Source organism: Tasmannia lanceolata, unplaced genomic scaffold (genome assembly GCF_043159265.1).
Source record: "Tasmannia lanceolata isolate RefF3 unplaced genomic scaffold, GAP_Taslan_0.1 ptg000015l, whole genome shotgun sequence".
In the NCBI taxonomy this organism is placed as follows: domain Eukaryota; kingdom Viridiplantae; phylum Streptophyta; class Magnoliopsida; order Canellales; family Winteraceae; genus Tasmannia; species Tasmannia lanceolata.
Window position 1 is genome coordinate 44,002,222 of NW_027518692.1, and position 21,683 is coordinate 44,023,904.

The following is a 21,683-nucleotide window of genomic DNA, read 5'->3' on the forward strand; positions in this document are numbered from 1 at the left end:
TGTAGAACCCACACATGGACCATCAAAATAATGGACCCTCAACTAAAGTGGGTTCCATATGTGATGGATAACATGCATATTTTCTACACAACATGAGGCCCTCAAAAGACCAACTACCCAGCTTACCCTCAGAAGAGAGAGAGAGAGAGGGGGGGGGGGGGGGGGGGGGGGGGGGGGGGTGATTATGTTCATCCTTTTTCATGTATGACATCTCTAATTGGTTAGTATGTTTAAAATCAACCTTATTTGATAATTACAACAACTTTCTATATTTAGTTAGTAAAATTTTCATATTTAAATAATAAAAAAACTAAATCAATATTATATGGGAATTGCTAGCTTCCATCGCAGAAGCCATTTCATGGCTGTCTGTCGCAGGTCGGGCCAGCCACCTCTTGAATGGAGACAAAAGTTGTTGTCTTCATTCACAGGTGGCTGGTCTGACCTGCGACAGACCAGCCGCGAAATGCCTTTTGTGATGGACCCTAGCAAATAATATTGTGTATGATTAAGCAGCCATGTAATTAGGGAAGATATGGCAACAGTCACATCACATGTATCTCCTAACAGCACACACACACACATATATATATATATATATATATATATATATATATATATATATATATATATATATATATATATATATATATATGGCTTGAATATTTGAAATAAAGAACATGTTTCTATCTTAAATTTCTTACTTGTCCAAAATTGTGAAAAGCAAGACGACAGACGATGTAAACTCATATATACTTTATAAATTTCATATAAATTAAGGGAAATGTTATCAGCCCTACTGTATTTTGATGAGGGTGCTCCTCATTTTATTAAAAGTACGGTATGGCCTCCAGCATAAGATGATCCAAACAGTCCATTAGATGGGCCACGGCCTAAATAAGTTGTGCCCCAAAAATTATTTCCATAGGCTGGTCCTATGGCTTGAATATTTGAAATAAAATACATGTTTCTATCTTCTTACTTTGTCCAAATTTGTGAAAAGCAAGACGACAGACTATGTTAACTCATATGTACTTTATAAATTTCATATAAATTAAGGGAAATGTTATCAGCACTACTGTATTTTGATGAGGGCACTCCTCACTTTATTAAAAGTACGGTATGGCCTAGACCATAGGATGATCCAAACTGTTCATTAGATGGGCCACAGCCTAAATGAGTTGTGCTCCAAAAACCTGGAGGTTTCGCTTTCAAGTAACGGTGGCAAAATAGATAAAATAAATAAGAGAAGGGATCATCGATTGCCGTCGTAGGGGATGAGGTTTACTTTGATCTCGTCGAAGTTGAGTTTCTCAGAGCGAAACTGGAAAATTCTCAAACATTTTTAAAGAACTCAAAACAAAAAGCAAATTTTCGTCGAAGTCAAGTACATGGAGTGGAAATATTAAGATTATAAATAAATAGAGGAACGATAGAATGAAGGACGTCCATTGCAAAATTAGGCTTCAAGGGCGCCCATGTTGGCTGATTTCCGCAAAGCGCGGCGCCGGAAAAGGTGGATGGCGCCTAACCTAAAAAAGTGGAAAACGTGTTGACTTTACAGAAATCATCCAATAGGGGCGCCCTTGAAGCCGATTTTTGCAAGGGCGCCCTTCATCCTATCATTACTCAAATAAATATGCAACCCAAAGGATTTCATCCGTCTAATGCCAACCAACCATAGGTTTTTACGATGTGACACCAAAAACCCAAGTAATGGGGTTTCCTTGGAATCTGAAGAAATGCCATTTCCGTCATTGAAAGCCTCTACCAGTGGTATTTTTGTCATTGATCAGACAAAGTTAAATGGCGCCAAATCCCCCCGACCCCCAAACCCCCTGTAGGAACCCATCTCCTTTAAGACTTCCATCGCGTCGTTTCAAATCCCTCTCTCTCTCCCTCTCCCTCTGCTGAAAAATGCAACGCCAAAAATCGATACTCTCCTTCTTCAGAAAACCCTCGCAGGATGACCAAAGCTCCTCCACCTCCTACACGGAAATGCTCCAACGCTCCCGTTTGGCACCTTTACCTACGAGGCAACACAACCCCAACTCCTCCTCTCGAGACGAGACTTCCCTCTTTCCCATTCTGAAAGATGTTAAGACAGAAGAAATTACTGGAACTGAGACTCCGCCTGAAAAATTACCTCGTCAGGTCAGATTTTTGGCTGACGATAACACCATACCCTCACCATTCTCCAATATAATGCACAAATTAGTCAAGAAAGAAGATCCCGAAAGCTTCAACCACCGGTACACTTTTTTGCTTCTCCGATTTACATTTTCGAGGTTTTAGGGTTTCTATGTGTAAGATGTACTTTTTAGGGTTTCTGAATGTTTTGTAAGGATCTGATTTTTACATACACAAGCGTCCAATATTTATAGTAACTAATCCTAATCTAATAAGGATTCTAGCTTATCTAGAATTAGAAATTATAGCTTAGTAAAAAATCTACATAAAATTAGAAAGTGTGCTACATCACATGTATTGCGCAACACATGTGTATATCTCTATGTTAAAAATCTAATCCTTTAATCAGAACTTTGGAAACAGGTAGATAAAGTAATATCATATGAATGAACTGGAGCAGTTCTCAAAAACATTGCTCAACTACACATGGCGAGAAACAGAACATAAATACTACCAATTAGGTTTAATCTAGAGAAGAAAAATAATCTATGTACGATGGTGCATCTGAAGAACACAAGAGGAAATTGTCTGTGACAAAAGCCCATTCGAAAGCATTTATTAAACTTACTCTTTAATTAATACACTGACTTACAACTGTCTGAAGCACCTTCATAGTTCAAATTCAACATTTTTGGGTAGTTTTCAGTTTCAACTTACTTTTAAATAATATATCTGCATGAAAGATCTCTAGAATGAGAAACCCTGTGACCAACTCACAGATTAACCTGAATAAAATCCTATGGCCATCCAAGTGGATATATGGATCAAACATTACTCTAGCAATCAAGTTTTTTCTAAGTTTACCATGCCCACCATCTTTTTCAAACTTTTTAAACCCTTGTGCTTAACGGCTTTCTGAATATAGCAGCCCTTTGATACTTCTGATATTTGAACTTGCAAAAGTCTATGTAATTGCCTTTCACGAGGTCTCAAATGCAATGGTGTTTTCCATTGATATTCTTGTTTCATTCATATAAGAACTGTTTTCTTTGTTAATACAAATGGTGGCATGCTAATACATAGAATCTTTTATTAGATTTTCCTGCTTGTAATTTAACTAAGCATTTTTCATCATAGCCATGAGGCTCAGAAGTGTTGTAAATAGCCTTGTTTTATTCTGTTGAGCTATAGAAGGGGAGAAAACGTGTTGCTTCTTATATTCTCATGAACATATACCTGATCCACGATGAAACATGTACTTGGAAAGTATTCCGCCCAGTGTTTAAAAACGCGGATGCGACACCGAATGCGGATGAAGAAAATCCTCGTCCACTCGGTGCGGACGCGGGCAAGAACGCGGTTGACGCGGCCAAGTTAGATGAGTCTTAATTTTTATAAAGCCACCCCCTTGTAGTGTAAAAGAGTAATCATAAATGCACTAGAGGTGGCTGTCCCAAGGAAGAAAAGGAGGCCAGTATATCACTTTCCTACCTCTATCAATGAACATAGACGGTGAAAAATATATGTTGGAAATGATGTACATTGAACCACAAAATATTATGTGTGAGCTTGTGCTATAAATATCATAAGCCAAAAATAATAAACAATTAATAATTTTTTTAGGGAAATGATATATTCTCCCCTTTTCCTTCTCCGGGCCACCTCCTTGTAGTGTAAAAGGATAGTCATAAATACTCTAAAAGTGGCTGGCTCAGGAAAGAAAAGGGGACAAATACACACATCCCATTATTTAATATTTAATGGATGTTAAAAATAGCAGGTAAGGGATATGATGAGACAAAACATGCCAAGTGTGCTCACCCTATTCTTCCTACTCTACTGAGGCTTACAGAGGAAGACAAGGATCACATTTATTGAGGAATAAATAGCGTATAGAGGAAGGAAACAGGGAAGTGATGTCTTCACTCCTTGTTTTTACTTGGGACAACCCCTTGTATATCTTTGACTACTCTTTTACACTACTGGGTGCTGTCCCAAGTAAAAGAAGGGCAAATATATTATCTTCCATCACCAACACTTAGTTACTTTTAAGAAGACGTTTTTCCTGGCCGACGGATTTTCTGCGATGCATCCAGCTGCAGAAGGGCTTTGTGCGAGCAACCAAGCTTTTCATGGCTATGAAGGAGAACCACAACTCAACCCAAATTTATAGGTATTTGGTAGTTGAACAGATCTTGCTTTTTTATCCATTTTAATCCTTAAATATGGGAAAAAAAGCTTGTTACGCCCACCAGACTCGGCTCACTCGGCCCGGACTCGCCGAGTCTGTGACTCCAAAATGCGGCTGCCGCTATTCCGAGTCGACTCGGCCGAGTTCCGAGCCGAGTCAACGAGTTTTGAAACACTGATTCCGCCACTTTCCAACATCCCTTGTCTGGTCACTTTCTGTATGATGAACTGAACAAGCTCTAGTATCTTACTTGGTGACTAGGATAAGGTTCAATTTGTTGGTAGAAAATGAGATATTGGAGACTTCATAAACCTGCTTGTAACCTTCTTATATGTGTAATTGCCAGAATCTAAAAATAAGTTGAATCAAAGTGATGTATTCTCAGTTGAAGAACAGAAGCAAAGTTGGCAAAATGATTGAAGACGTCCAGAAAATGTCCCAAAGAAGGCCTTTTTATGATATTGTGGCTTCTGTCTTATGTCGGGAAAGTGAATGGGAGGGCTTATTTGCTATTTGTCTCTACCATAAAACAATTATGTTTATGAGTGTTACAATGAAAGTAGTAATGCAATATGCTGCTTGTGCAGTAGTTTGTTTGATTCTTTTATCTTCTATCCATATCTAATGCCAATCATGTGTAAACATGTTTGCTTGCATTTTGGACACGTCTCACAAATTTTTTTTTATTTTTTTATTTTCAATTTCAGGAACCAAAGCAACAATGGTTCCTTTAGTTGTTACTCAATCTCAAATAAGGTCGATGGCAGTCAAGGATTACCGGAACAGGGAACACCCTCTCGACAATCCTCAAAGGACATTGCTTCCAAGTTCAATGGAAACTATGATCAATGGGATCCTTTACATTCTGAAAGCAGCCCTGATAAATTTGTGCCCGAAACACCGGCTATGAGGCCTCTTGTCTCCCGTTTGAAACGGATTCAAGAGGATTGTTACGTTGGGGATAGGCGTGATTCTCTATTTCCAGATATTAATAAAAAAGTAAAAGTTCAAGATTCCAGGACAAGGAACAACACCCACGAGGATTTGCCTGAAACTGTAAACAGTAAATTTGAATGGCTGAAACCTTCATTGATAAGAGATGCTGACGGAAGAAGGCCGAGTGATGTCCTTTATGACAAGAAGACTCTTTACATACCACCTGATGATTTGAAGAAAATGACAGCATCCCAAAAGCAGTACTGGAGCGTAAAATGTCAGTATATGGATGTTGTGCTCTTCTTCAAAGTGGTAACCTTCCCATTTAGTTCTCCTCCCGTATTATCTAGTCCTTGATCTTTTGTCCATCGGGATTTGATACTTTGTCTCACATATCTTGTTTTTTATTCCCATTTAGATTGTGTCTTTTATGTTTCTCTGTGCAGGTGTCATGCTTGTATGGTTGTCATGGTTTAACTTCATGATATTTGCGAAATTATTCCAAATACGAAAAACTCACCAATTATTCTTTTCCTTGGTGGAATAGACAACATGCGATATCTTTACCAATTGACCTAGAAGCTCAACCCCGTTTAACCGCATACCTTAGTAATTGATAAGTAAATTTTTTACAAGGAGAGAAGCCTAGTTGCATGGTTAGATTTTGTTTTTGTAGTTGAGGACCTACCATATAAGTGTCATGTGGTTGTGGTGACCGTGGGCCCCATATTTTATTTTCTTGGCACCATTAGCTGATACAGAATGTCTTGTCCCACGCTGTCTAGACCTTAGTTACCGGAAACTTCCTAGTTGGATGGGAAGCTCACTTCTCTGGTTTCCTTGGTTTGTGATGTTTAAAGGAGTTGTGTTCAATTTCCTATTCGTTTGTGAATGGTAATCTGCTTATTACAGGCTTACAGGTTTGAGAAGCATGTCTCTCCTAAGTCCTTGAGCACAACCCTTGCTTGCCTAAACTAATAAGTCCTTAAGCAGAGCCCTTGCTGCCTGAAGCTTGAGCTTGAGAAGCATCTCTCCATAGGCTGATAAAACTTAGTAGGATGTAGGAATCTCAGTATCTCATGACTGATTGGTACATAAACTTTGATCCATCAACCAATATTATTGGACCATTAATGTGGTTAAAGCTATACCTTGAGGATATGCGGCAGGAGTCTCTCTTTTTGGGATTGCGAGGGGTGGGGGGCTGGGTGGGGGGGGGGGGTGGTAAGTGGTTGTTTGTTATGGACCTTAGCTCAGTGATCGTGCGTGTGTGTGCATTTCTATTCATTAATTTCACCATCATTGGGCATTGTTCGGTGGGCTTGCTAAGTGTTGAAAATATTTGAGTGGGTTTGATATCTTGTCTTCGGTTTAGTTCATAATGTTCAATGTGTGTAATGTAAACCTTGTTAATGATGTTGATGATGCTGACTTGTTACTATTTATATGCTGTCATTTATGTTAGGCTATCTATGTTTAGCCCTTTTTTGGACTCATTGCTATTTTCAATGTCTCATTCATTTCATGTAAGGTGCTTCCAAATTTGACATTGGTTCTATCATATAAATTGACACTTCTATATAATGTTACTAGTTGAAAGTTAATCGTCTTTTCTCATTTGTAGAGTGCAAAACACATACATGCTCTGAATACTTGTGTTTGCCATCATAATTGTACTTCTATGTTCCCGTTAAATCTTATATTTTCACCACTTTCACTCATGGACGTCCTTTTTTATAGTCCTTACCTTTGTAGCTCTGCATTTCTTTAACTTCTGGACATTATTCAATTTCCTTGTTCAAATATGTTAGTTTATTTTATTATGGTAGCTATTTGCCATGGGCCAAAGGCTTCCTGTTTTATGAGTTATATGTGGCAGAGTTTATACTCTCTGGAATTCCTTGATTTTTGAAACAACTACCTAACGTATGATCTTAACTTTGCAAAACCAGGGGAAATTTTATGAGCTCTATGAACTAGACGCTGAAATTGGCCATAAAGAACTTGATTGGAAAATGACACATAGTGGTGTGGGTAAATGTAGACAGGTAACTAGGCATTGTTTTGTTGGATTGCTTTGCAAGCATGAAATGAAACTCATAATTCTGCGATTTAATTTTCTTTATTTATTTATTTATTTTAAAGTATTTCTTTTATGTCTGCCTTTATGATTTTACAATATTTGTTTATCATATTGATATGAACATCCATCTCTGTGAGTGGTTTTATATCTAATGGCTGGTAAACGGCATAGTGGTGTGGGTGAATGTTGATCTGTAACTTAGTATTGTTTTGCAGACATGGAATATATTTTTTTTTTTTGGGGGGTAGGTAAGCTGGGATCGAACCTGTGACCTCAAGGATGAGAAACAAAGCCACAACCGTTGAGCTACAGGACCAACCCGAGCATGGAATATATCTTACAATTGTGCGGGATGATTTTTTTAATTTTTTTTTATTATGTTTGCCTTTTTGATTTTGCAAAAAGAATGATGAATAAGAAACAAATACCCATCACAACCTTACTCATGAAGAAAATTAGGAATGCCGAATAGATCACATCTAACATGCCATCTAACAATAGCAGGGATATCTTTCCAATTCCAGAAACTATTTCCTCCCACACGCATAATTTGCAATAGCATATGCCGCCCGATTGCCATCTCTATATTGGTGAGAGATCATTTTTTTTATGGGTAAGCTGGGGTTTTGGCCTGACCCCTACCAGTTCATTAAGGAAAGAATTAAGTACAGGAATGTGAATAAGAAAAAATACAACTTCAGTCAGGTGAAACTTTGTCTCCTTTGATCTTTTTTGATGATATCCAATAGATTTGGTGGGGTGAGTGGTAAGGGAATGGAGTCTCCTTTACACGGGCAGTTTCTTTTCGAATGAAAGTATGCGGCTTGGTTTGCCTCCCACCCAACTTGGGAGATTTTCCATGATTCGAACGGTTGGAGGATATCCTTTAAGCTTGCTAGGAGGGTGGTCTTCCTCCATGGAACCCTGCATTTACCTTTGATAACGTTTACAGCGAGGAGGGAATCAGACTCGATCCACTGTTTTGAAATCTTTAACCATTGAGCTAGCTGGACACGGGCATGAAAGGCGTTAAGCTCAAGAGCATATATCTCTCTTCTTTGCCTGCTTCTAGGGAGAACATCCCATGCATATATATATATATTTTATAATTCCTAATAATCCTTCCAATCCCACCATTGTCAGCTAAAGGGAGACATCAGTATTTAATTTGAATTCTCCAGGATTTGTGGGCAAATTTGCCTCGGGCTATACTTGTATCCATAGTTTTCAGCTGTCTGTCTGTTAAGTTCGTTTGGATCATCATCTAAATTCACAAAGTTTAGCTTGTGTTTGATGGAGTGCAGGGTCTCTTGCAGAATCCTCTGTTTATGAGTTTCCCTGTTTTCAAAAGTTCTAGGATTTCTCTTTTGCCATATTGCATAGATGGAAAAAGCGAGCCTCATCTTCAAAACTTTTTAGGCATCATCTTCAAAACTTTTTAGGCATGTCCTTTTGTGACCGAACCTCCATAACAGCGATCTCCATATCCAGGCGGCTAAACTGTGTTGAAAAAAAGAAGATGATCAATGGTTTTTGGGATGTTTTTGCATAGGCGGCAATTTGGCTCAAAGCTTCTCCCAGTTGGAGAATTCTGTCCACCGTGCTTAATTTTCTTTGAACTGCTTGCCAGACAACCAGTGCATGTCTGGGGACATGTTCTTTTAAACCGAATGATGTTCGCTCATGGTTTCTTTTGGTGTTGAATTCTGATGTGCTCCCAGGTGCTTTTCATAGTGAATTCCCCATCGACTGTTGGTTTCTAGATCATTACATTTTCACTGCTTGTTTTGAACAGAGCCTTCAAGATTATATTCGTCTCTTGTTGCATGGATGACTTGTTTGAGAATCCCGCTGCTTTTCAGAGAGAATTTCGTCGAGAGATTTGATCCAGGAGAGGCAGTTATCTGTGCATTGCCTTGAGATTTGGTTGCTTAAGGGTTGTTCTGGGTGCCAAGGTTGCTCCCAGAAATCCACCCCTATGTCTCTCCTATTAGGTAGCAGACATGTTATTTTTGCTACATTTCTTGCTTTGAGAAGGCTGCTTAATCCCCAAGATGGTCTTGATGGGGTGTTGATGGACCAAATGTCCCCCTTCTTTATGTATTTCTTTCCCACCCGTTCGGCCCAAAGGGACTGCTTGTTGTTGATGGTCCTCCAAAACAATTTCAGATCGGAGGCTTTGTTAATCTCCTATCTTTCTGATTCCAAGCCCCTCCTTCTCGATCAGCTATTCGAGACCTTTTTTAATCTGTTGTCCACGGTCTTTTTTTATAGTTTGTATAGAAAATTGCAAAAAGGAATTGGTCTGTACTTATCTGGTGAGGAGGAATCCTTGCTTTCAGGGATAAGTGAATGAAGGTTAAGTTCACTTGTCTGAGCATTTTTCCTTTCCTAAAGAAGTTTTGAATAGCTGTTACAAACTCATCCCCTATGAGGTACCAAAATCTTTTGAAAAATTCTCTGTTGAATCCGTCAAGCCTCGGGGCCTTATTTCCATTTGCTTTTAGAACAACTTATTCAATTTCTTCTTTGCTAACCGGTTGGGAGATGGAGGCAGATTCTTCCGGGGATAGCATTCTGATAGGGTCTGGGGGTTCTTCCTTTGGAGTTCTCTGGTTGTAAAGGAGCTGAGTGAAAATGGATACTACAATATCTGAGATTTCCTTTTGATTTGTGGTGATATCTTCTCCCCCCTTCCTCATACCCATTATATTATTTGAATTTCTTCTAGCCTTGATTGCAGTGTAGAAGAACTTAGAGTTTGTTTCTCCTAGGCTGAGCCAATCAGGCGGACGCGTGGCAGCGTTCGTGGTGGTGCTTCAGGATTCCAGTGTACTGCGTCCAAGATCAGAACGAGAATCTGGTTTCCAGATCTCTCTTGTCTACCGCTTTAAGATGGTCTTCGAGTTTGAGAAATTGAGTCTTGATTCTTGTTTCAGAATTGATTTCTCCATCCTTGACACCCTAAAAAGATCTTCCCTAGCATTTGCTTCTTCTTCAATGAGATTTTTGCATGATGGGTTGGCGGCTAGATTCTGTTGGATGTGTTCAAGACTTAAGCCTATTTCTGATCCTGGGAAGATGTATGTCAATTCTCTCAAAGATGTCCTTATTCCATTGATTAATCTTTTTTTCAAACTCCCTTGAGCTTCTGGCAGACTGCGTCGGGTTTCCTTTGACTTTGGTAGTCCAGGCTCTTTCAACTATTGGGAAGAGAGATTCATCATCTAGCCACATGTTCAGGAATCCAAACGGTTTCGGTCCAGTGCTATTGTGCTCCTGAAGAGTAATAGTTATTGGGCTGATTTGCATAAGATAGAGGGATGTCCTGAAGCCAGCAATCGTTAACCAAAGGCCGACCAGCCTTGCCTATTTTTTGCCCCTTTGCTTGGGCGATTGTCCCAAGAGAATATCTTTCCAATTGCTCTCAGGTTCGCAAGAGCACAGGAGTTTATACATGAATTGAAGTCTTCCATAACTGTGAGTCTGTGAGGTTGAATGTGGCACTTCCAATTCTTTCTTTTGGTTACCGAACCTTCGGCTCCATGCTATGAAACATAAGAGTCTGAATGTGCGCATCCTCTTGACACTACTGAACATATTCCTTGCTCTCAGGCGAAGGTGGATTCGACGTACGATAAGAAGTCTTCCCCTATGCACGAAGGTAAATCTGAACAGACCGAGGCCACACATGATAATTTGTACCATTTAATTTAACATAGGTCATCGGAACCATAGGTAGGGTCGTAGAAGACCCAGCAACCGTACTGGAGAGTGCTGGAGTAGTCATACTGAATATGTAGGATACAAACAATCAACCGCGATCAACCACGAGAAAATACCAAACACCACGCACCACACCTACACACAATTAGCAACAACCAACACCAACAAGGCACCATGAACACTAACAAATCGCCAACAGCAATGCACTACGCCACTACCAACCATATGCCACCAACAAACATCAACATAAGAGGCACCAACTACCTACCAACATGGTATCAACAAAGCAACCAACCATACGGCATGAAGAGCAACCAACATCAATGATGTAATCAACAAGGCAATGAACCATCCACTAACAAGGAAAATGATGGTTGTGGATGGAAACAAAAAAAATGAGGGTTTGGGAGGGACGGCTAGGGTTAGGGACTTGGGTTTGGGTTGATGAAATAACCCCCAAAAAAATCAAAAAGAAAATAAAAGAAAGAGAGAAGAAGATGATTTTGTTGTTCAATGTTGATGTGTGCACATTAATCCTTTAGCGCTGATACTATGTTAATGTTATCCTATCTTCCATGAGAGAGAGAGAGATGAGAGGAAGAGAAGAGAAGATGGAGAAGAGATGGAAGAGAGTTATATGTTACTCTCTCCCACACAAAAATAATATATACATACACACACACACACACACACACACACACACACACACACACACACACACACATATATATATATATATATATAGAGAGAGAGAGAGAGAGAGAGAGAGAGAGAGAGAGAGAGAGAGAGAGAGAGAGAGAGAGAGAGAGAGAGAGAGAGAGAGAGAGAGAGAGAGAGAGAGAGAGAGAGAGAGAGAGAGAGAGAGAGAGAGAGAGAGAGAGAGAGAGAGAGAGAGAGAGAGAGAGAGAGAGAGAGAGAGAGAGAGAGAGAGAGAGAGAGAGAGAGAGAGAGAGAGAGAGAGAGAGAGAGAGAGATAGATAGAACGGTTCCTACACATATGTGTAGATAAGTTATCTACACACTAGCTTAAAAAACAGTGGGGCCCCACATTGTTTGGGTGATCCAAACCATTCATTTTTAAGGCCCTCACATAGATAGGGTGTCCATAAAAAATCAGATCCATAGGATCATCCTAACCATTCGAACTGTGGAGGCAAAAAATGGACTAATTTGTGAAGATTTAAAGACATCCATTTTACCTCCACAAATCGTAGGGTTGGGATGATCCTATGGATCTGATTTTTTGTAGACACCCTATCTATGTGAGGGCCTTTAAAATGGATGGCTTGGATCACCCAAACAATGTGGGCCCCCACTGTATTTTAAGCTAGTGTGTAGAGAACTCTCTACACATATGTGTAGGAACCGTTTTCTCATATATATATATGAGAATATGGTTACATTGAAAAGACAGAAATGCCCCATATGAGTGGGTATGTAATGCGCCCACTCTGCACAAGGTCCATGTCAAATTCTTTTCTCTTTCTCTCTCTAAAACTGTTCACTCGCTTGTTGCATTTGTTACAGTTTTGCCTGAGTGAAATCCGTGTCAAATGTATTGAACTTCTAGATTCTCATTTCCTCCACTTGTTTAATCCTATATCTGTTTCTTTTGATGAATATCTGCTGAATGTTAGAGGTTGATAATTGGTGGCTTTTATTTCACAACTTAATTTTTTAGCATTTATAAGGAATATTGCTTCGTTGTGTTACTATTCTCTGCTTTTGTCAGGTTGGTATTTCTGAGAGTGGAATTGATGATGCTGTTCAGAAGCTAATAGCTCGAGGGTTAGTGGTTCATCTGGCATTGTATTTTCTGGCTTACAAGCAAACCCTTATTGGAATTCTATTTGTTGTTTTTATGAGGAACTGTCTTACAATGCTTCTTTGAATTGCAACCTGTGAAAAGGAGCACATTGCATGGCCCTTTTATTTTTTTGATATATAATTTGCCTGTTTTACTGGAGATATTTTTAAATAATGAATTCGAATACATACTGCACTAGCTCATTGAAGATAAGCTTTCTCTCAATATACAACTCAACTCAACTCAACTCAACTAAGCCTTTGTCCCAAACTTGTTGGGGCCGGCTAATGAATCTTGTAGAAAATTTTCATGAAGAAGGTGAAAGTATCTACCCGGCTCAAATTTACTAAGTCTAATCCTAACACTAGTTGCTGTCAACTTCAAATAAATGAAATCCTTTTTATTTTAACTATTAGAATAATGATATGGGAATCGAGTTGGGAACCAGCAAATAGCTTCTTCACACGTTAACAACTACTTGCTTTATCTTAGGTCCATTTTTTTGGTTTTTATTTTATAATGGAAAAACTATCCCTCGCTGTGCCATGTGATGTGTAGGGATTTTGCTCGGTTACACTCTTGGTTAGGCAGCCAGTTTTCGTAGTAGCACGATAACTTATGCTTTTATTTTGTTTGGATTTCATATTTTTTTTTTGGTTATTGTTTCATTTATTAAGTCTTTTAGATGAAATAATCAATATATTCTTGGTCTCTTGAGTCTTCTATCGTTTTTTTTTTTTTTTTTGAATGGTAGCAAGTTTTATTAAAAAGGGAAGACCGAGTGGGTCCACCCCACCAGTACAAACAGAGAGCTAAATAGAAATACAAAAGTACAAAGATCTTTTTGTTTATTTATGCGCTGCATCTTCTCTCATGGTATGGCTCCCATGGGAGACCCTTATTCGCATCATAGATTTCTGAAAACGCCAAGTTCCATCTTTGCTCTCATATTCATATCTTTTTCGGTGTTTGGGTTGTGTAAATCAGGCTGCCATGTTAGAGTATTCTCAATCATCACATTTCACTTTTGAAGTTTGCCTTGCTCATAAAAGGCTTTCCACATGTTAATTATGAAATGATCTTTTTACATGTCCATACCTATTGATCCCACTTTTGGAAGGTATAAAGTTGGCCGAATGGAACAAGTTGAGACATCAGTTCAAGCGAAAGCCAGAGGGTCAACTGCTGTGAGTATTTCATTGGGCTCTATAAAGGCTGAGATTCTTTCATTTTCTTCCACATATTTTATCTGGATACAAGTCATTGCTTGGGATTAATATTATGAAAATTGTAAAAATCATTGCTTGGGATTAATATTATGAAAATTGTCCAGGGCAAACATATTTTACATTGCATGCTCTCAACGTCATTGACATTGATATTCAATTTTCACTTTAATCAATGTCAATTTTTAAAATTATTTTTAATTGTGAAAGGTATAGCAGATTCTCTTTTCTATTGATGTGCATTGATACTTTTCCAAAGATCATTTGTTTTATATTTGTCCCTTGATATAATGGGTAAGAACTGGTACGACGCATTGGCTAACTTTTGAGTTTAGACTTAATAATTGTTGGAAATTGTTTCCTCATATCTGTTTTCATGGGATGTTTCAGATGTGATATTGCAGAGATAGGAATTGATTGACAAAGGGGATGTTTGTGATAGAACCGTATGTGTTATTGATATGACATTTTTTAATGCTCAACTCTTGATGCAATGAAATTACAAGTATGATCCAATACGACTGATTGTCCAATACGACATAAAGTTAACTGCAGAAAAATGTCAAAAATGTCCTCAGGTAGGAAATTATGTATGTCTGACAACTCTATGGAACTCTGTCAAAGAAAGTAGCGCCTCTACCTAAGATGGATGAATCCTCTCCCTCTCCCTTGCTAGTCCATCTCTGTGGTCACAACCTTGATGAGGAAGGCTAGAGGGCTGATAAAGATTCTCCTGAGGATCCCCTCTTACACTTGGATGGAGCCTAGCTTGGGGTGGATAGAGCATTCTCTTTTTCTCAACTTTTGGAGATTGTCGTTAGGTACATAGTGAAAGATTTTCTTGTTTCTTTATCTTTTGGGTAACAATTTTCCCCTGATTTCAGATCGAGGCTGGCAATTGGTTGCACTCCAGCTTGACGCTCTCTGTTCAAAATCTCATGTACACCCCTCTGATAATCATTGAGTCGATGAAAATGACCTCTTCCGTCAAATACAACTGATAGAGGGTTGAATTGAGGATCCTTATATCTTTTACTACCTATCTTCTGCTAATGGACCGCCCATGGAACTCCTGGGACAAAGATCTACATAGATCGGCTCATGGAAGGATAGAAGAGACGCATCAGGACAAAAAATGTCATAGACTTTTGTCAGTGGGATTAAAGAACCTTTGTGTTCGGATCATAGTTACCGGATTCACCATCTGCCCTCCGATCCGCGATCCGGGGTTGCACGATCCGAAACGTGGTTCACTAACGACCCGGATCACCAAAAATGACGAACCGCGGCGACCCGCGGGAGAGAAAGAGAGAGAGATGCATATAGACTAGAAGAGAGATGGAGAGAGCTACAAATTTTATATATTTTGGGTTGAATTGGAACTAGAGCTTTATTTTGAGAAAAAAATGTAGGGCATACATGTGGTTTTTTTATTTTTTTATAAAATGGATGTAGTATGGACTATGGAAGGATATTCATATATTCCAACGGAAACTTTCTTTTTGAAAAAATATGTATGACATACACGAGGTTTTTATATTTTGTGTATTAAATGTGTGTAGTGTGTACTATGGAATGACATTCTTGTAAAAATATATGAAATTATATATATATATATATATATATATATATATATATATATATATATATATATATATATATATATATATACGCTCATCGTACCGCGTACCGGACTACCATCGTACCCCGTACTCGTTCCCGTACCGCGTACCGGAACGAACCGCATTCCAGGTAACCTTGGTTCGGATTTAGGATGTTCATCATCATATTTTGAAAGGGAGTCATATCTGAATCCTGGTTTGTTGGAATGTAGCTTGCAACATTAGGAAGAAGAAGAAGATGGTGTTCTATGGTGGTCCCTAGGGCACCACAACTCTAGGGCTCCGATACCATGTTGATCTTCTTGTTGAGGAGAAGAAAGAGGAGAAAAAAGTGAGTTAGGGTATGCTCCCCCTCACTTATGTATTTATATAAAAGAGAGAACATAACAATGACCACTATGCCCTTAGGCATCTACATCACACACATACATCTAACAAAGTTACATATGAAATGACAAGTATGCTCCTATGATTTGTAAATACATCTAACACTTTTTAAAGCACTCCCTCTACCTATTAGTTTTGCAGCCAAATAGAGACTCAGACGTACTCAAACTCTTCCCACTTGTCTTGTAATTTGTTATCCTGGCTCATGACGATATTTATGCCCCCTGTGGTGATTCAGAGATAATTCTCATATGTGCTGAATTTTCTAAAATTTTTGTTCTATACTGAGCCATGGTGCGGAATGTTTTTCGCTAATGTGTAGAAAAATCCAACACATCCCTCTTAAGTCCTCCAATGACTAGATTCTCGACTTTATTTCTAGCCACACTCATCAATCTTATCCTCCAATGACCACTATGCCCTTAGGCATCTACATCACACACATACATCTAACAAAGTTACATATGAAATGACAACTATGCTCCTATGATTTATAAATACATCTAACACCTTTTAAAGCACTCCCGCTACCTATTAGTTTTGCAGCCAAATAGAGACTCAGACGTACTCAAACTCTTCCCACTTGTCTTGTAATTTGTTATCCTGGCTCATGACAATACTTATGCTCCCTGTGGTGATTCAGAGATAATTCTCATATGTGCTGAATTTTCTAAAATTTTTGTTCTATACTGAGCCATGGTGCGTAATGTTTTTCGCTAATGTGAAGAAAAGTCCAACACATCCCTCTTAAGCCCTCCAATGACTAGATTCTCGGACTTTATTTCTAGCCACACTCATCAACCTTACCCTCCAGTGATGTAACTATACCTGGTCCATTGGTGAGGTTATTCCTACTTGTATCCCACATATATCGTTTCCTTTTATCTTCTCAGTGGGAAGATTCATTTTCTAGATCCTTCAGACTGATCCTTCCCCCACCTTTTTTTTATCATGCTCCAATTCTATTTGATTATGAGGATAACCTGAAAAGTTCATCTCCTCTTAGATGCGAACAAATGTGGTCAACACACTCACCTTCTATGACCAACTGGTGGCCTTCAGATCACGTTAGAGGAAACCCAGGTTCGCTTGTGCCACAAGCTTAGAGCCCCGAAAATGGCTTTGTATAGGTAGAACAAAGACCAATTTGGCATCATTCAAAAAAAATCTTGGAAATGTATTATTGAAGAGGAGATTGGGGCGAAATTTTTTGGTTATCTTGCCTTTTGGAAATGGGTTATTGAAGGGGTCATGGAGGCGATAAGGAAGAATTTGAACATTTTGTGTAATTAAACCCTGTAACTAGGATTTGCCTTAAAAATGAATGGATTAAAATTAATGAACATGAGGAATTTTTGGAGATAGAGATCTAGGGCTCTTTGGCATTTCGCATGCAATAGGAAAGAGACTTGTTAGCAAACTAAAAGTTACTGATGTATAATTTAAAGCTAAAATTGGTTTAGAGGAAGAAACACTAAATTTCTTTTCAATATTCAAGTCTAATTATGGCTCAAGAACTTGGATCTATAAAGTTCTACGCTACCTTCCTGATGCTAATAATGACAGTTTGGACGCAAAAGTCTCTAATGAAGAAGTTTAAAGGCTGTCATTAGTTTTTATAGGGACAAAACATGGTCTTGATGGTTCCTCATTTGTTCTTTGCAAGAAATTTTGGGCATCTTTTGAGCCCGACATACTGCAGATCGTAGAAGAATTTTTCTTCTGCCATGATTCTAATTTGTGCATTTAAATTTCCAAATCAAGAGCTGCGGTCAATTTTAAGGATTTTGGCCATGTGAATAAAAAAGATCATACCTCTCCTGGTTGCCAAAAACCAATCCAATTTTGTTGAAGGTGGACAAATTCTTCTTATTAGTATTGTCATCACCCATGAAGTTGTTGATTCAACCAAATAATATGGGTGGTGTGATATGCTTCTAAAGCTTGATCAAGGTTGAGTGGCCTCTCTTGATGTAGACTTCATAGAAAAATGGGATAGGAAAAGACTGGAGGTGGGTTTGTCAATGCATCTTTATGATTCACATTTCCATTTTAATGAATGAGGGCCATGTGGTCATTTCTTGCCTCCAAGAGGTTGCGTAGGACAAGACTGGAGGTCCCTGCTATTTTGACAGTGGCGTCGAGCACACGATATTACAACCTTCTCTGTCTTGCAGTCTTCCATATTCATCTTTGATAAGAAGACATATAAGCTAGCTTTCAATTCGATATTAAGAGTTTAGTGTAGCTTGAATTAGCTCACTATATCCCTAAAAATCATCATCTGGTTTGCTTTTGTGGCACTTTTGTCTCGGCCACCCATCTTTACATAAATTGAAGCTATTAATCTCATCTTTGAGTCAGTTGTATTCTTTAGAGTGTGTGAAGCTTGTCAGTTTGGGAAACACCATCGTGTCTTTTTTGTCCGGAGTCAATAATCACATTTTTAGTCATTTTCATTGGTTCATTTCATTCAAATATATGGGGTCCTATTCATGTCACCCTTACTTGGGGTTTAAGTATTTTTTACCTATGTGGACGATTATTCTTGACTGAGATATTTATATTTACTAAAAGATCTCTTTGGATTGTTTCTAATTATTAGATCATTCTACATGGAGATCAAAACTCAGCTTGGTATTTCTATTTGTACTTGATAATATGATTATGCCAAGCAATATACTTCCCATTTATTTTGTGAGTTTATTGTTTTTCATGGTATGATGATCAGAGTCATCAGACATCATGCCAATACGCCTCGATAAAGTGGTGTAGTCAAAATTAAAAACCATCATCTTCATGTGGTTGCTCATGGAGTGTTAGAACTAGTGATATTTTTACGGGTGTGTCCCCAAGAGATCTAATTTGTATCATTTTTAAAAGGAGGTTTTGACCTATTGGATCATAATGAAGTTAAACGACTTTCATCTCTCACTCCCTTTCTTCCGTACATGCTTGTTTCATTCTTCATGTCTTACAGATACGAAAACATTCTCAATGAATAAACATCTATTTGAAATGATCCCTCAAATTCGATAGCCTATTATGTATACAATTCCTCAAATGACTTGCTCCAAATGCAATACTCCTCTGTACTCATTCCTTGATTTTTTCCAGCCTTGTGGGTTTTCTTTTTCTGCTGATGGTCTGAGACGCTGATTACTATTTTAGGGTGAAACTAAAAAAATTGACATGCCAAGAGGAATTAAAATGGAAATATTGGACATTATCAGTACAAGAAGCCAAGTGTCAAGTTCTTATCCTATCGTGCTTTAATGTTTGTCTTTTAGAAAGAGAAGAGTTATAATGAAACCATAATGGCTAGATTGGTGACACTTTACTTATTTCTTATGCTACGTAATTGTTGGTCCTCAGTTGGTTGCTTTCTATTAATCTTTGTTACATGATTAACCAATATAAAAATGCTTGGCACTGGTTGCAACATAAATTCTTTTTTATATGCTGTTGTGCTTTGCCACGTAGTTTTATACTTGTTTGGTTCTTTGGCTGTCTTTATTATTCCTTTCTAGATGGTGCTTTCATGCACTTCTGTTTTTGAACGTAAGATAAGCCTGGTCAACATGTCGTGATCTATGAGACATGTTGTGATGGATGGTTATATAGCATCTTATTTCTGATTAATTGTGTTTCCAGGTGATTCAGAGGAAACTAGTTAATGTATTGACGCCATCCACTACAATTGATGGCAATATGGGTCCTGATGCTGTTCACCTTCTTGCATTGAAAGAGGTTTATTTTGTTATCTTTGATCGTCTTTGTTCACATTGGATGCTGTTTCTTTCTTGATACCTAAGTTATAAAATCTTCCGGTTTCGGTCCAGAATCCGGAACAGTTTGGGCATATTTTCCGTTCCAGCCGGAATTCCAGTCCATTCCGTTCATTCCGGGCTGTTCTGGTGGAGACTGGAATTCCGGACGAAACAGGCAGAGTGCCCTGTTTCTGCCCGTTCGTCCGGAATTCCCCAATAATTTTGTTTTTTTTTTCTCTTTACTATTTTTATTGTCCATTTACTTAATATTTACATGTAAATAAGGGAATACCCCCCATTTGGATCTATTAATAGTTGGATGTTTTACATATTTTGTTCATTTAATTGTTTCTTATATTTTTCTAACAATTTCTATTTTTTGGATTTTTTTCATAGTTTTAACTATTAAAAATAAAATTACCTTGTCGTAGCGGAACAAAAAGTTTCGAACGAAACACCGAACGAAACGGAGGAAAAACCTAAACGTTCCGTTCCGGTCGCCAAAATGAAACGGCGAACAAAACGGAATTTATAACTTAGCTTGATACACATGTCCCACATTTGAAAGTTGTGGATGGACCCAAACATTGCCTGGTAGCATTGATCTTGATAGTGATTATCCATAGTTATTCTCATACACACACAACTATACTATCTATATATAATGAATACTAAACACTAGTTGTCTGTTGTCATTTGTTTTCCATGGAAAATTTTTATTGGATATTTTCCAGAGAAAAATAAATTTTCCAGCATTTTGTAAACTCATTTCCCATGGAAATTGTTTTCTAAATTTTTTTTTCCCAATTTCCAATGAAAATTGCAAACCTACTAGACCTGGGATTTTTTTTGTGATGGAATATCATTTGCCTTTTATTTTTACACCCATGGCATGGGTGGGGCCCACCATTTTACACCCACACATAACATGGTTAGTGTTCCCAACATTGTAACCCTCAATGTTTTGATGGGGCGAGGTCCACCAATTTACAGCTCAAGTTTTGATGGGGGTGGGGCCTCTGTTTCCACCCAAACCCATATGTGGGGAGGGAGGGAGGGAGCTTCTGGGCGCCCTTGAAATAACCCATCTGCTAGGGCGCCCCATTGGATCCGAGTCACACAACCACATCAAATCATTCCTTTTAATTTTGATTTTTCAGTGCCATTATAAATTTGGTGGGTGATGTGGATCCAATGGCGTGGCTTCTTGATTAGGTTTTTGCAAGGGTGCCATTCAGCTTAGCATTCCTCATATGTATGTGTGTGTGTGTGTGTGTGTGTGTATTATGTATATGTATCTATATATTATGTACAGAGACGGGAAGGCCAGACCTACATCTTTTATGCCGGTCTAGGGATCATGCAAGTCCTTGATATTTCTTCGTCCAAATTCCATCATTTGATAAATTTGAGCAAGTTTTAAGGACGTAAATATTTTTTGTTTAGAGTTGTGCTGCTTGGATATGTTTGTCATGTATTAAAATTACTAGTTCATCTTCCCATTTTAATTTACCAGTAAAATTTTGTGTACATGCTATGCCGAAATCTATCTCATTCCCATTTTTGTGCGGGATGAATACCTGGATTGCAAGATATAATCTTATTTATTGTTAATATGATGTATTTATTTCTATGTTTAGGGAAACTGTGGATTGGAGAAAGGGTCAACTGTGTATGGATTTGCATTTTTGGATTGTGCTACTTTAAAATTTTGGGTTGGCTCTATCCGTGATGATGCTGCTTCTGCGGGTTTGGGGGCCTTGCTGATGCAAGTATGCCATCCTCCAATTCTCTGTTTCTAAGTT

The 21,683-nt window shown here is 38.3% G+C and overlaps 1 protein-coding gene across 3 annotated transcripts in view; it reads left to right on the forward strand.

Annotated features, from left to right (window-relative positions):
* Window positions 1–1,616: 1,616 nt before the first annotated feature.
* Window positions 1,617–21,683, forward strand: part of MSH7 (MUTS homolog 7) — a 45,711-nt gene continuing 25,644 nt past the window's right edge. The window contains exons 1-7 of one of the 3 annotated variants that reach the window (XM_077356289.1): window positions 1,617–2,252; window positions 5,029–5,569; window positions 7,210–7,305; window positions 12,799–12,854; window positions 13,994–14,060; window positions 19,763–19,858; window positions 21,519–21,650. In XM_077356289.1, the coding sequence (XP_077212404.1) occupies window positions 1,918–2,252; window positions 5,029–5,569; window positions 7,210–7,305; window positions 12,799–12,854; window positions 13,994–14,060; window positions 19,763–19,858; window positions 21,519–21,650 (1,323 nt within the window). In that variant the 5' untranslated portion in view covers window positions 1,617–1,917. The remainder of the gene's footprint in view (window positions 2,253–5,028; window positions 5,570–7,209; window positions 7,306–12,798; window positions 12,855–13,993; window positions 14,061–19,762; window positions 19,859–21,518; window positions 21,651–21,683) is intronic. The other 2 variants (XM_077356287.1, XM_077356288.1) reach the window with 2 other exon arrangements.